The sequence below is a fragment of the Dipodomys spectabilis genome, unplaced genomic scaffold (genome assembly GCF_019054845.1).
Source record: "Dipodomys spectabilis isolate Male_0828 unplaced genomic scaffold, ASM1905484v1 ptg000436l, whole genome shotgun sequence".
NCBI lineage: Eukaryota > Metazoa > Chordata > Mammalia > Rodentia > Heteromyidae > Dipodomys > Dipodomys spectabilis.
Genome location: NW_024871113.1, coordinates 9,069,451 through 9,086,069, shown reverse-complemented (window position 1 = coordinate 9,086,069; position 16,619 = coordinate 9,069,451). Strand labels below are relative to the sequence as shown.

General features: G+C 38.9%; 1 protein-coding gene across 12 annotated transcripts in view; it reads right to left on the bottom strand.

The window, feature by feature from the left end:
- Rapgef2 (Rap guanine nucleotide exchange factor 2) overlaps positions 1 to 16,619 on the bottom strand; it is a 251,514-nt gene that overhangs the window by 34,145 nt on the left and 200,750 nt on the right. For all 12 annotated transcript variants that reach the window (XM_042668369.1, XM_042668372.1, XM_042668373.1 and 9 more), the window contains 3 exons: positions 10,391 to 10,568; positions 5,178 to 5,314; positions 2,660 to 2,818 (listed from right to left, as the gene is read on the bottom strand). In XM_042668369.1, the coding sequence (XP_042524303.1) occupies positions 2,660 to 2,818; positions 5,178 to 5,314; positions 10,391 to 10,568 (474 nt within the window). The remainder of the gene's footprint in view (positions 1 to 2,659; positions 2,819 to 5,177; positions 5,315 to 10,390; positions 10,569 to 16,619) is intronic.

Sequence of the window (16,619 nt, the reverse complement as noted above, 5' to 3'; positions counted from 1 at the left end):
AGGCATGAGACATCAGCGCCCAGCTCCAAATTGCTTTCTTATCCAGTTTATTCCATAATCCTGTGTTATTAATTCCCATGGTCTCTCAAGGTGAGTGTAATATAGATTTATCTTAAGATCCGATAATTGAAAGTGGTACTTGGCAGTCTGTAGGGGAAACTCATGTGTTCACACTGCACTAAAAAGTGGTGGATGGCCTGAGATGTTGGCAATGACACACAATGGGAGAGAAATAAAGGAAAAGAGGAGAAAGAAAGGAAGAAAATGACCCAATTACCTGGTACCACGGAACATCTATATCAAGCCCTTCCCATAAAACAGGGAAATAAGAACAGACACTGATCACAACAGAGGAAGGTTCGGGAACCAAATTAAGACTGAATGCTATGGTGTCCACCAACAGAAATGTGTTCTTTGGCCTAATATGAGGAGCTAAATTCTGGGTCAAGCTACCTGATACATCCTTTGTAACCCACTGGAATATAAGATGATGAGATACAATCTTAGACAAGGCTATTTTTCTTAGAAAGCTATGACCACTTTTGTTCATTACATTTAATGACTGTATGTTGTGAACAATTTCAAACTGTGGTGGCTAGTTTATGCTTTCCACTCTTTTAAAGAATAGCAGACATAGGACATTTGAACGCAAAATACCTTAAAATGCTGTCCCAAATAAGCACCTAAAATGTGTTACTTCATTCTCTCTATTCCTGTTGTACTCTTAAGGGATAAAAAAAAAACCAAACTGGGTCTGACCAGATGAGTTAGTGGAAGTAAGAAACAACTTGTCAAGTCCCTGACTGACCACAATCCTGTCATAGTGGCAAGAAGATAGCTTTTGTTGGTCACTTTCTGACCCTCTGTATGTCAGGGAGTTCAGATGAGAAATTACAGTGACCTTAATATCTTAACTAGTTTTGTTTTGAGTCTACCTTGCTTCTCTGGTTCTGAGCTCCCCACTACCTCTTCATTCTGTAAATCAGATTCTATTCCCTAACCCAAAACCTCCCCTCTCTTCCTTTCCAAGATCTCCTAGATAAATATTTACTGTCATCTGGTACGCTTGACATAACTTAAGCACCCATAATACTCAGTCATATAATATTTTTTAATCTGTTATCCTGAAACATTTATAGCTTTCTTATATCCTTCAGTTCCATAGTCACAGAATTTCTAACAAAAGTGGTTTGGCCAACTAAGGGATAGTAATGTAACTGCTGAATTCTCAAAAATAATACAACTTTCTTGGGCTCTCAGGAACAAACTTAAACTCAAATATTCCTGTAATTTCAACATGGTGAAGAGGGGATTCAGGAAAAGTGCTAAGAAAAAGCAGGACAGAGTGATCTCTAACATTTTTCTAGCTTGTTCTGACAAAGTTTGGTTTCATTATTTTGTGGAGCCGAGTCCCAGTACTAAAATGTAACATATAAACCTTTATTGAATATATATTCCCATACCAAGTAATCATTTGGGGATTTATCTATTCTGTTTTCCTCCATTATACTAAATAACTGAGTTAACTATATAATTAATTTTTTGGCATTACAGGTTTAAAATATTGAATTGTCTTTTTTTTCTGTATTACACTGACTGAAAGAATTACTTGGAAAATTTTGATTCTGTAGAAAGATTATTTATTTAGCTGATTCTTAGAGGATTATTATCCTCCACCTCCATTTTTTTTTTTGTTTTTTTGGCAAAACCTGAGTTTGAACCACATCTTCAGTCCATTTTTTCTCTTAGCGCTTAAAGATTTAAATGAGTGACACTATTTCACATTTATCTAACATTGCAGTTGTTTTAGGATAAACTATAATAGTCAGAGGCCATTCAGACTGTAGGCTAATGTACAGTTTAACAAATACATTTTACCTTTCAGAAATCATATTTTAGAGGATGACACATAAATTATAAACACTGAACAATAACAAAGGAACCTGAAAGTTGTTCCCATAATACAGAAGTTACTGGTTAAACAGGATTAAAATTATATTGTCATACATTTTAATAGTCTAACATTAAATGATTTTTATAAGCAATAAATAGCAATATGCTATCTCTTTTTTGCTATCTTTTTTTTTTTTAATGCTAGTAGGAGGACTTTAACTCAGGGCCTCACAATCTTATGTGACATTTTTGTTCACTCTGACACTCTAACACTCTAGGCTTTTTGCTGGTTAACTGGAAACAGAATATCTTGGTCTTGTCTGCCTAGGCTGGCTTTGAAATGAAATCTCCTGAGTAACTGGAGGTGTGAGCCACCAGCCACCCAGCTTAGTTTTTTATTAGTAATTAGAAAAAATTGCAAATCTTCCTACTGTTTCATATACCATGATTCATTTCTAAGGCTCTTCTAAAATCAGGTCCTTTTTTTTTGCATGTATTTAAATAAAAACACTGCACAGCTATGTCAGGTCATCTTTGTTATAATCTCCTGATAATTTCTTTTCATTTGACTTCCATATTTCTGAAGAACAAATTATTAATTGTAGTTGATGGACATCTTAAAATACTATATTTACAAAATCTTTTTTTTTTTAAAAAAAGAACCTAATTCTGCTGAGTCTAAGTAACTTTGGGGAGTATTTATTTTTAATTTCCCAAAGAATAAGATTAAAGCTGTACATGAAAATCTTTTAAGAAGCCATTTTACCTGGCAGTCATCCACCTTTGTTCTCATAACCCCTTTCATATACTCTCTGTCCATGGTGGGAGAGACACCAAAGCTGTTTCCCATACACAGGATTTCTGCCTTTCCATCCAGATAAGTCACCTCCACAGAGCCATTGAGAATCACCGACCAGGAGTCCAGCTAGTTAACAAAAAAAAGAGATAAAGAGAAGAGTCTCATGACCATACCTCTTGATGTGAAAATGATCCCCCAAAACTACTTAGTCTTCCATGTAAAAGAGGGAACCAGTAACTTGAGAAATACTGTTCAATTAACAGGAGTACAGAAGCAATAAAACAAAGTAAATGCATCTACATACCTTACCACGCCCAGTCATATCATCTGGCCTTCCTAATTTCATCTGGGTATTTTTCTCTAAAATAATCTGAGGGAAAATTTTTTTTTATACTCCAAATGAGTGTATATAAGCAAGATAAAATGGTGACTGTTGCCTCAGTAAGAACATCATTTTGAGCTGAGTGCTGATGGCTCTCACCTGGTCCTAGCTACTCAGAAGGCTGAGATCTGAGGATCATGGTTCAAAGCTAGATGGGGCAGGAAATTCCATCACATTCTTTTTTTTTTTTTTTTTTTTTTTGGGTCCAGTCGTGGGGCCTGAACTCTGGGCCTGGGCGCTGTCCCTCAGCTCTTCAGCTCAAGGCTAGCGTTCTACCACTTGAGCCACAGCACCACTTCCAGTTTTTTTCTTTTTGCTTCTGTGGTACTGAGGAATCGAACCCAGGGCCTTAAGCATGCAAAGCGAGCGCTCTACCACTGAGCCATCTTCCCAGCCCCTCCATCATATTCTTTTTTTTTTTTGGTCCAGTCGTGGGGCCTGAGCTCTGGGCCTGGGTACTGTCCCTCAGCTCTTCAGCTCAAGGCTAGCACTCTACCACTTGAGCCACAGCGCCACTTCTGGCTTTTTTTTTCTTTTTTGCTTATGTGGTGCTGAGGAATCGAACCCAGGGCCTCAGGCATGCAAGGGAAGTGCTCTACCACTGAGCCACCTTCCCAGCCCTCCATCATATTCTTATCCCTAGTTAACCCCAAAAAGCAAGAAGTGGAGTTGTGGCTCAGTGGAAAAGAATCAGTCTTGAGCAAAATAGCTAAGACAGACAACAAGCACCCAGGCCCCAAGTTCAAGCCTCAGTGCTAGCACAAAAAATGAAACATTTTGTTTTGACAAAAGGCATTTCAGCCAGGCACTGTTGGCTCATAACTGTAATCCTAGCTATTCAGGAGGCTGAGATCTGAGGATTGTGGTTCAATGCCAGCCTAGGCAGAAAACTCTCTAAGACTCTTATCTACTCAAAAAAGCCAGAAGTGGTGCTATGGCTCAAGGGGCAGTGACTGCCTGCATTCAGCAAAAGAAATTCAGGAGTTCAGGGAGGGTACCCAGGCCCAGGCCCAGAGTTCAAGCCCCAGGACTGGCCAAAAAAAAAAGGCATTTCAGTAAATTTGCCTTATTTGCCAACAATTTATTACACATAGTTTTGACCAAATGTGGTTAAAAAAAATCAATTAACCAAGAAAATTTCAAAAAAGTTAAAAAAATTTTGCTGAAGCAGAAAAGCTCAATTAGTCTATTGTTATTGTCAGTTGTATTTAAATCATTGTGAAATCGTCTGAGTGTATTCCTGTCCTTCTGTAAAAATCTGCCTCCCAAAAAGCAAATGATGCCCAAAGAGCAAACTAAAAGTAAAGTTGTTTAACTAAAACAATTTAGTGAACACTGAAACTTGGTGAAAGATAACATATTTTTAGCAGAAGTTGAGGTAGTTTAAGGGAAAAAATGAAAAGCAAGAACTAGGTTTTGATAAGTAGTATTAATGTGAACAACAGTGATTTTATGAAAGCAATGCAGCCACTCCATGCAGTTTCAAGTTATAGAAGGTCAGAACAACTGTACACATAATAGTACAGATAAATTTGAGTAATTTTAGAGTACTGAGTTATTAAGAGGTTTTTCCTCACTGGCAGTCTCCTAGGAACTAAATACCCACAGTTATCAAAAGTCTACTGTAAGCTGGGCACCAGTGGCTCATTCCTGTAATCTTAGCTACTCACGAGGCTGAGATCTGAGGATTGCAGTTCAAAGCCAGCCCAGTCAGGAAAAGTCCATGAGACTCATTGCTAATAAACCACTCAGAAAACCAGAAGTGGCACTTGTGGCTTAAGTGGTAGAGAACTAGCCTTGAGCAAAAAAAAAAAAAAAAAAGTGGGGGGGGGGGGGGCAGTGCCCAATCCCCGAGTTCAAGCCCTATTACTGACACAATAAAATAAAACCCCAGGACTAGGAATGTAGCTCAGTGATAGGAGTGCTTGCCTAGCATGAACTGTATTCAATCCCAAGCACTACAGAAACCTCAGTACCAAGAATTTCTATCAGTATTGCATGCAATGTTGTAACAGAAAACAGAACATTGCATTTAGAATTGTGAAGTACCATAATTCTTCATGTATTCAAATTTATTGCCCCTGGCTTTAAATGTTCACTGACCTCTTCTCCATCATTGAGCACGATGGTTCCTGCTCTCTCCACCACTGCGAACACCATCACTGCACACAATTCCCGCCGCACTGACATCGTCATATTGGCAAAGGCTGGCAACTGGTGCATAAACTCCAAGAGTTGTTCTGAAAAGCAACAGAGTCCTTGTCAGAACAAAGCATTCATTATAAACACACCTCCAGAAGGAATGCTTTAAGGCTTTCATTGCAAAAGCTATACAGTGTTGCCTATATATTTTAAGTATCTTAGTGGAAGTTGAATTTCTTGCATGCACACAAAGATTTCTACTATTGTGGAACTGGTAACATTTCTTTGTTGATCCAGAAACAAGAAAATATTACACCATAAATCACATCGTAATGACAATAAAAAATTACTAAACTTTAAATTAGGAATTGCAAGTAAAAATGGAGCTCTGAAACTTTTCTATTAAGTTGGTGCATGCATTCCAGTGCCTTCAGGGCAGGCAAAGCCTAAAGTAATAGAAACAATAACATTAATTCAAATAGTCCAAGGAAGTCATATGCATTAGCTGATGCCTGTAATTACAGCACTTAAGAGGCAGAGACAGGAGGATTGCAACTTTAAGCCAGCCTAGGCTACACAGTGCAACCCTGTCTCAAAGAGACAGAGCAGACAGAAGTATGATTACTTCGTAAGGATGTTGTAGAGGAACAGTTCACACTTTGGTATAGTCACAGCTGTTTGATAGATCAATGACTTCACAGGCTCTTGAGAACTGTGCTCTCTTCTTCTGTAGTTTCAGCTTTCCTACTCTTAAATACTTTCACTAATCACATGCTAAGTTCTCTCTCCTTTTTGCACAGTGGCTCTATGGAGGGTATGTTTTCCTAACATTTTACAGAAGAACACCAAGGGCAAGGAAACATAACCAAGAGGGAAGTCCTGACAAAATTCAGGTCTGCTGAACTCAAATACTGGACATTATTGGCAATGTTAAAAAGCACAGGGTATATGTCAGAATCTGCACACTTAAGACCTTTTTCTTCCTTTTTTTTTGATCGGTCATGGGGCCTGAACTTTGGGGCTGTCCCTGAGCTCTTCAGCTCAAGGCTAGCACTCTACCACTCGAGCCACAGTACCACTTCCAGCTTTTTCTGCTCATGCAGTGCTGAGGAATCGAACCCAGGGCCTCATGCATGCAAGGCAAGCACTCTACCACTAAGCCACTTTCCCAGCCCTACCTACAACCTTTTTTACTTTAGACAAGTTGTTTCATTTACCCAAGCCATAGTTTTCTCATTTGCAAAATAACATAATATCTGCCTTCATCAGACAGCTATGAAAATCAAACATAGTAATTATAAGTATTTATCACAGGGTAAATAAATGAATGCTACTCCTGTCATATTATGCTCATGATACCACTGAACCTCTCAACTACATAAAAATTTTTTTTTTTTCTTGTCACCACATAACTGAATGTTTCTACGTACTTTGCTTTTGTTAACAAGGCTGGGCATGATGGTAACATGCCTATAATCCTGGCTACCTAGGAAGTGATCACCAGAATGATGGTTCAAGGCCAGCCTGGGCCAAAAATTAGCAAGACCATATCTCAAAACATCAAGCCAGATATGGTAGTGTGTTCCTGTAAGCTACATCTCGAGAGGTATAGGTAAGAAGATTGTGATTTGAGGCTGAGCTGGGCAAAACCCATAAAACCTAAAGGAGGCTCAAGTGATAGAGCACTTGCCTAGCAAGGATGAGGTTCTGAGTTCAAATCCCAGTATTTTTCTCAAATCCCCCAAAAGACTGAACAGCACATTTTTGGAATGTACTTTGCTCACTGCTATAAACAAAAACAAAACAAATAAAAGTACACTAGGAAGATATATTCTATGAAAATAACATGTTTCCTGAAGGACAGACTGTTTTCCTGACCTACTCTAGATAACAACATGTTTGGGCAGTCTGCACCCCCATTCTCCTGTACATAGGGTAGCTTTAGCAAGCAGGAAGATAAGGATGACGTAACATTGATTGTGTACCATCCAACACTGTGCACAAAGTTCTTCATTCAGCCTGGCCCAGATTTTATAGTCAAGAAATCAATTTGCAGTCGCCATCAACGGTTTTGAAAAGAAGGTATCAAAGCATCACTTATAGAAAGAGTAAATTCTATTTAGCGAAACTTTTAACTGTGGCATGAACAGCTGTGTCTGTGTTGGGCCACATATACACTGAGTCCCATGGCAGTAGTAAAGAACTGTGTGCATTGCTCTAAGAGGTGACCCACCCCTAACTATTTATGCGATGGGTAGGAGTCACTCTTGTACTAATGATTGGAAATGTAGAGACAAATGAACAAATCATAGTCTTCTGTCAGTGAGTTGCATCCAGTCTATATTTCTTTGAGCCTCCATCTCTTATCCTATAGAACATATATTTTACTTCTTTACTTCCTTCCCATCAATTTCCTTCACATTCAGAGATCCATGGGTTTAAAGAAAATGAGAGACTATAACTTCATAATGTGTCAAAAATGCTTTCGGTATATATTTAGGCAATAATAAAAGCCTAATAATTGCCACAAACATAATCTGACAGGGTAGAAAGAATATCTTTAAGTAATATTTGATAGAATAATTTTTAAATGTCTTTTACAGATTCCTATTCTATTATTAGTATGGCATGAAATCAATTTGTAATATATGAACAGTGACTATGATAAAATGCAATTAGATAGAAAAAACTGTACATTAGGTAAGAATAAGGAATAAAAGGATCTGGATCTAACAACAGTAAATGTTCATGGTTCTCTAGGCTCACATGAAAAACTTATAAGATTACATAAAGGCTGAGCCAGAAACATCTAAGAGTTTTTAACTCTCAAGGATAATCATCCAATTCACTGGTTATATGATAACTTCTAATACGATTGCTTTTTTCAATAGAGGATTGGAGTGAGTGAAAACAAGAATTTCCTACTACCAATCTTAAAGAAAATACCAATGTATAAAATTTGGCTTTCAGAGACTCATAGCTGAACCCTGAAAGTGCCAACAGGTGTTAAGTAGAATTACAGGCACTGGGGGTAAGAATTCAGGGCTTGTGTGGGGACTAGGACAGTCCTTAGGACACATGGAAAGGAAAAGCCATAGACCTCTCTTTTACATCTCTACTTTATTCCTTTTGGTGGTATTGGGCACTTGCACACCAACCTAAGGCCTTCGTTTCCATTTCTTATAAGTTGTTACAGTTATATACTTATTCATTAGGGTAAGGAATTATTACCACACTTCCTGTTCTGTCAGGAAAGGACATTCCTGGTTATAAAAAATATTCGTCAATACCTCAACTCAGGAGGCTGAGATCTGAGGATCACGGTTCAAAGCTAGCCCCGGCAGGAAAGTCCATGAGACTCTTACCTCCAATAAACCACTCAGAAAACCGGAAGTGTCATTGTGGCTCAAGAGGTAGAGGGCTAGACTTGAGCTGAAGAGCTGAGGGACAGCGCCAAGGCCCAGAATTCAAGCCCTACACCGACAAAAAAAAAAGGGAGGGGGCTGGGAAGGTGGCTCAGTGGTAGAGCGCTTGCCTTGCATGCATGAGGCCCTGGGTTCGATTCCTCAGTGCCACATAAGTAGAAAAAAAAAGCCAGAAGTGGCGATGTGGCTCAAGTAGTAGAGTGCTAGCCTTGAGCTGAAGAGCTGAGGGACAGCGCCCAGGCCCAGAGTTCAGGCTCCACGACCGGGCCTAAAAAAAAAAGAAAAAAAAAGAAGACTGTTCCTATATAATATGGCAACTTAGATAAAATAGAAGCTGAAGCCAATTCTGAAAATTAGCTTATCTTGGTTAGCTTCAGTTTATATGATATTTAAAAATGCTTAATATTAACACATTTTAAATCTCTAGAGGTTTTTGTTTGTCCTTGAAGCAAGGAATTATTTGAGAGCTTTGAGTCTGGCATTTTAGACCACTTGGCCATCCTGACACCCAGCAAAGAATTATTTGAAAGATAGTAATGTAGTCCTCTACCTCAACCTATCATGCCCTCAACAAAATGTGACTACTAGGGCTGGGAATGTGGCCTAGTGGTAGAGTGCTTGCCTAGCATGCATGAAACCCTGGGTTTGAGTCCTCAGTACCACATAAACAAAAAGCTGGAAGTGGAGCTCAAGTGGTAGAGTGCTAGCCTTGAGCAAATGAAGCTCAGAGACAGTGCCCAGGCCCTGAGTTCCAGACCCAGGACTGGCAAAACAAACACAAAGTTACAACTATTCTAATAGTTGAATACCTTCAAGGTTAGGCATAAAAAAGCAAAAGTGAATAACACCCCACCCTTTAACGAGTTGCAACAAGTATATGTCCAAGAATCTACCAGAGGGGCTGGGAAGGTGGCTCAGTGGTAGAACGCTTGCCTTGCATGCATGAGGCCCTGGGTTCCATTCCTCAGCACCACATAAGCAGAAAGAAAAGCTGGAAGTGGCGTTGTGGCTCAAGTGGTAGAGTGCTAGCCTTGAGCTGAAGAGCTGAGGGACAGCACCCAGGTCTAGAGTTCAGGCCCCACAACCAGACCCCCCCCCCAAAAATAAATAAAATAAAAAGAATCTACCAGAACTAGTAGGGGAAAACGATCAAACGTTAACAATTTCACTTGACTGAACTTGATTGTGTACAACAAGCATTAAGATTATCTTTGGTCCACATGAAGTGGCATTCAAATAAGTGGGGTTCTCCTAGGAAAGACTGTTTACAAGCACATTAGCACGTAAGCTAGTGTTCTAAATTCATTTGTAGGAATAAACATAGCTCCTGCTTTCCGGACAATCTTCTCAGATAGAAAGTACAAAAACAGATATGCTGATCATATTTTAATAATCAGCACTTCATTCAACAAAAGAGAAAACACACTTTTTTATGAAAAGGCAAATGAATCTGTTCGATGGCAACAAACTCAATAAGGAACAGTACTTGCAAGAAAATTAATACAACTTTGGGAGATATAAAAGGAAGCTGTGTGGAAGGGTTTTATAGGATGTTACACTCATTATTTGTACATTCCAGAAGGTACTGATCTTCAACTTTTTCCCCCCTCAAAGAACTATTACAGTTTATACAAAGGAAGAGCTGTCAACATTATCATGTATACTAAGGGCTTTCATAAACAGACTTGCTAAAGCTCTAGTGGCTTCTCCAGTTTCCCTGCTCAAGACTCCTCTCTAATATCCACTTACCAATGTCATCATCAGTCCTGTCGATGGGGTCCTTCTCCAGGCAGTCCCTTACTATGTCCCTGCTCATCAGAGGATCTGATGCCCTCTCAATGTCTTCCTCGTCGTCATCATCCTCCGAGTCCACAGCTGTTTCTGGAAGCCCACTGAGGTCCATGTCACCAGCCTCACTCTCTGTGGCCTTAAAAGAGATAAAATCCACAACCTTTAAGAATTCCTTTAAGGAAATCAATCTTTGGTATTCCAAAGAAATAAGAATAATTGTGGTTATGACTTCAAAGTGATTCTGTTCTACTTTTCTTGGATGCAGCATCTAGCAACTATTTTTAATTTTTTTTTTTTTGGGTTCGGTCATGGGGCCTGAACTCTGGGCCTGGGTGCTGTCCCTCAGCTTTTCAGTTCAAGGCTAGCACTCTACCACTTGAGCCACAAGGCCACTTCTGGCTTTTTTCTTTTTGCTTATATGGTGCTGAGGAATCGAACCCAGGGCCTCATGCATGCAAGGCAAGCGCTCTATCACTAAGCCAACTTCCCAGCCCTCTAGCAACTATTTTTGCAAAGTAGACCCTGTATAAAAGAATCGCTTCAACATTAGTGATTCTACTTCTGTTATAACTTTCATCAGGATTTTTTTTTAATCTCAGAAATTTGGATTTCTTATCTGAGCTATCACATGGCATTTGAAGCACAGCAGAACAAAAAAGGAAAAAGATGTATTTGTATTCATTTTACTTTGCTTATAGAAAAAATTTGTTAGGCAGTTCTTCTTTTAGAAGAACTGGTTTGAGTTTACTAACCTCATGAAGACCAAACTGCCTTCCCCTGCTGGACAGTCTTCATGAAAACATAAATCACAAATCCAAGATTATTTGATAAATGCAAGCCAAATAGTAGACTTGGTTGGATGACTCTAATGGCCACTTTTGAACTATAACTCTATCAAAAGTAGAGGGGACCTCACACACGTCTTCAAGCAAAACTTGTCCCTCCCACTCATCACATGGCCAACTGCATTATTCATCATATTTAAGTTATACACACACATATTTCCTCAGTCACTGATACCACACATCTCAACATAGACACTACTCATTTCAAGGTTTTCAATCATTAAGCAATTTAAAATCATTCACAAAGAAAAAAAATAACCCACAAACACTAAAGTTTTTTTCTCATTAAATATATCCATACAATTGCCATTCCATATTTACGTGATTAGGGTGTTCAGTGAGTATTGTCCGTGTAAATACATTTTAGGCATAATTTCTAGTGTACTTATTTAGCCAAATAGCACTTAATTCAGCTCCTGACAGAAATTTAAGACACAAAGTTACACTGAATGCTAATGCTGATGCTAACTTAGATGAGACAACAGAGAAAGAACAGCTCCATAAAATCAGACATGGAAAATATGAAAATATCCTTAGATATTAACAGTGCTTTCATCAAGTCTACTTTGTTTATCTGAGTTTATGTGGTTTTGAATTTTATTCGATCAATGTTTTTTGACTTTTGGAAAAACATATACATCCAGTCAAGTGCCAGTGGCTCAAACATATTTTCATAGCTATTCAGAAAGCTGAGATCTGAGGATCAAAGATGTTTAAAGCCAGCCTGGGCAGGAAAGTCCATGGGACTCTTATCTCCAATTAGCTACCAAAAAACTAGAAATGGAATTGTGGTTCAAGTGGTAGACTGCTAGCCTTGAGCAAAAAAGTTTAGAGACAGGGACGAGGCCCTAGAACCAACATGAGCATGTACACAAACACACACACACACACACACACACACACACACACACACAAGAAATACATATACATTTAAAAGAGAAAAACAATTTCATAAAGCTTTCAATGTAAACTTTTAGATTCATTCCAAATATCTACAATCATATTAGGAGTGAATAAAAATGTCTACCCATTTTTACTAAGAAAGTATGTGCTAATGTGATAGGCAAAATCGTGTCATATTTTAATCCTTCTATACTCAATCACCACTATGTTTTAACTGCTTTAAAATACAATCTTGGACCAATGGAATAGAATTGAAAACCCAGAAATGAATCCACAGACCTACAGCCATCTAATCTTCGATAAGGGAGCTAAAAAATATAATGGAAGGCAGTCTCTTCAGTAAATGGTCCTGGCAAAACTAGTTAATCACTTATAGAAAACTAAAGCTAGATCTTTATATATCGCTCTGCACCAGCATCAACTCCAAATGGATCAAAGACCTTGGAGTCAAAGCAGACACTCTGAAAACATTACAGGACGGAACAGGAGAAACCCTAGGTCTCCTTAGCACAGGCCGAAATTTCTTAAGATACCCAGAGAGAAACTTCTCTGAAGAGAAAGAAGGATGACCAATAGACACATGAAGAAATGCTCAACCTCTCTAGCCATAAAAGAAATGCAAATCTAAACACCACTGATTTTCAACCTCACCCCAGTTAGAATGGCTATAATCAAGAACTCTAACAACAACAGATGCTGGAGGGGATGTGGCCAGAAGGGAGCCCTACCGCATTGTTGGTGGGGGTCTAAACTTGTTCAACCACTTTGGAAAGTAGTATGGAGGTTCCTCAAAAGATTCAACATAAAGCTCCCCTATGACCCAGCAATCCCACTTTTGGGCATTTACCCGAAGGATCACAAACAAGGCCATACTAAAGCTACCAGCAGGACTATGTTTACTGCAGCATTATTTACCATAGCTAAGATATGGAACCAACCCAGATGCCCCTCAGTAGCTAAGTGGATCAAGAAAATGTGGTATATATACACAATGGAATTCTATGCCTTCATCAGAAAGAATGACATCGCCTTATTTGTTAGAAAATGGAAAGACTTGGAAAAAATTATATTAAGTGAAGTAAGCCAGGCCCAAAGAAACATAGGTTCCATGGTTTCCCTTATTTGCAATAACTAGTATATGTCTGAGATAAGCAGAAACTGTCAGACAAGTTGATGTTAGGTGAAATGAACCCCAAGATAAGGACTCAATTTGTTTTCCTTTCTTGCTATTGTTTCTTTTTTTTTTTTTAATTTAATTTAATTTAATTTGAGAACATACTGTACAGAGGGGTTACAATTACATGGGCAGGATAATGCATACATTTCTTACCAAGCATTGCAGCCTCCTCCTTTGTTTACCCTTCACCTCCCTTCCCAGCCTCCCCCTTCCCCCCCACCCAATCCTTCCCCCCCTCCCCCCTCCCCCACACCGACATTGTAAAGCTTGTTTTTGACATGACATTTTGTACTTCTCATTGTTGCAACAAGTCCACCTGAATCCTTAAAGGACTTGTTTGTCCCCATCTCCTCCACAAGTTATACTGACATCAAATATAGTGAAAGCGGGGGTTACACTGTGGGGGAGGGACATACAAATTTCTTGCTATTGTTTCTAATATATTTATAAGATGATTTCTTTGTTGCTTTGTATGTCCCTCCCCCACAGTATAACCCCTGTTTTCACTGTATTTGATGTTGGTATAATTTGGGGAGGGGAAGGGAAAAAACAAATTGTTTAAATAAGGATACAGGTGGACTCACTGTAACAATGGGATGTATAAGACATTATGTCAAAAAATGAACTTTACAACTTTGGCGCACGTGGGGGTGGGGTGGGGGGGATGAGGGGATGGGAAGGGATGGGAAGGGGAAACAAAGGTGGAGGCAACAATGCTTGATAAGAAATGTAATCATTACCTTGCTCATGTAATTGTAACCCCTCTGTATGGTATTTTCACAATAAAAAATACAAATAAATAAAATATAATCTTTTTCCTTTGAACATTTAGTTTTTGTATTGTGATTTCTCTTGTTAATTTAAATAAATAAGCTATATTCAGACTAAATCTCTGTCCCAAACTTACCAAAACTAAGAATTTGGTAAGTCTTTAGTTTATCTAGAATTTATATTAGTTAAGATACAAGTGAGAATAATCACCTCTATACCCCAATATTTTTTTTATTTTTTGTGCTGGTCATGCAGCTTCAGGACCTGGGAACTATCCCTGAGCATTTTTTTACTTAAAGATAGCACTGTATCACTTGAGCCAAGATCTATAGCTTTTTGGTGGTTAACTGAAAATAAGAATCTCAAGGACTTTCCTGCCCTGTCTGACTTCGAACCATGATCCTCAGATCTCAGCCTCCTCAGTAGCTAGTAGAGTAGGATTATGGGTATGAGCCATAAGAGGCTGGCCCCAATGTCCATTTATTAAATTTTTTCATTGATCTGTGAGGTTTCCTGTACTACATACCATACTATTTATATATGCGTTTCATTTTACTCACTGTTCTATTGATCTGGGGTTTTGTTTGTTTGTTTGGTGTGTGTGTGTATGTGTGTGTGTGTCCCTGTATGTTGAGCATCAACTAAGGATCTGTGCACTGTCCCTAAGCTTTTATGCAAAAAGTTAATGCAATATCACTTGAGCTCCATTTCAGGAGATAAGAGTCTCACAGACTTTTCTGCCAAGACTGGATTCAAACTGTGATACTAAATCTCAGCCTCTTGAGTAGCTAGAATTACAGGTGTGAGTTATCAGCAACTGGGTTTGATGGTTTTTGTACAACTGTTTTTGGTCTACACAAGCGACTTGTGAGCAGTTGATCTAATTAACCACTCCATCATCGTTGAAAGTAGCATGTCTTGTATCACCAACAAGCACTAGCTTTCCATCACCAAACTCTTATTCTTTCACATACTTCTATCTGCTCCTAAGTTAACCCTTTCTTATCAAGCAAGATCTTCATTTTTCAAGGCTTAAAAGACCTAAGAGTAAGGCATTTCTTTTTCTCAGTTAATTGTGGCAAAAAAACCCCAAAAACTTTCCCATGTGTGAGCACATACCCATACAAACTAGCCAATTACTTCCATCACCATAAGAAAAACAGCTGGTACAGGAAGAGAATCCATTAAAAGCTAGGCACAGTGGTTCATGACTACAATACTAGCTATTTGGAAGGCTGAGATTTGAGGATGTCAGTCCATACTAAGCCTAGGCAGAAAAATCCATGATACTTTTACCGCCAATTAATTTTTTCTTTTTTTTTTTTTGGGTCCGGTTGTGGGGCCTGAACTCTGGGCCTGGATGCTGTACCTCAGCTCTTCAGCCCAAGGCTAGCGCTCTACCACTTGAGCCACAGCGCCACTTCTGGCTTTTTTTCTTTTTGCTTATGTGGTGCTGAGGAATCAAACCCAGGGCCTCAGGCATGTAAGGCAAGCACTCTACCACTGAGCCCTCTTCCCAGCCCCTGCCAATTAACTTTTCAATATTTTCGTTAACATTCTCTTCTAGAAACAGGTGGTATGTGTGTGTTGCTTACTCTGTGCCCTTACTAACATTTAAAATTATTTCCTAAAGAATTACAAATTAACACTTTATAGTGCTAAGAAGAAATCTGCAATCATTTTATATAAGCAAAAAAGAAAAACCCTCCATCAGCCAGGAAATTTACAAATGTCCACATTTTTGACTAACAAAATATTTTTAAAAGTATATTTGAGGCCAAGTGCTTCTGCTACTCAGAGGGCTAAGATCTGAGAACCTCAGGCTAGCCTAAGAGGAAAAAGAAAACCTGCAAGCAATAAGCCAGACTAGAGGTATGGCACAAGTGGTAAAGTGCCAGCTTTCAGCAGGAAAAACACATGAAAAAGCCAAGCAAGAGCTCAGATTCCTAAATTCAAGCCGTAGTACCTACATATACACATACAAAAAAATAGAGTCGGTATTGTTTAAAACATAAGATTCCAGCTGCTCATGCCTTGCAATCCTACCTACTCAGGAGACTGAGATCTGAGGATCGCAGTTAAAAACCAGCCTGGGCAGGCAAGTCTGTGAGACTTAATCTTCAATTAACCACCAGAAAACCAGAAGTGGGACTGTGGCTTGAAGTGGTAGAGAGCTAACCTCAGGCTAAAAGAGCTCAGGGACAACATCTCAGGCCTTGAGTTCATTCTCTACGACTGACAAAGAGAAAATTTATTTTCTAAGATCTACTAAATTTAAAATAGTTATGTTGAGCTGGGTGCTGGTGGCTCACACTAGTAATCTTAGCTACTCAGGAGGCTTAGATAAGAGGACTGTAGCTTGAAGTCAGCCTGGGCAAGCAAGTCTGTGAGACTCTTCCAGTTAAGCAACAAAATAATAACAACAAAAAAAAGCAGAAGTAGAGCTGTGGTTCAAGTAGTAGAGTGTTAGCCTTGAGCAACAAAGCTCAGA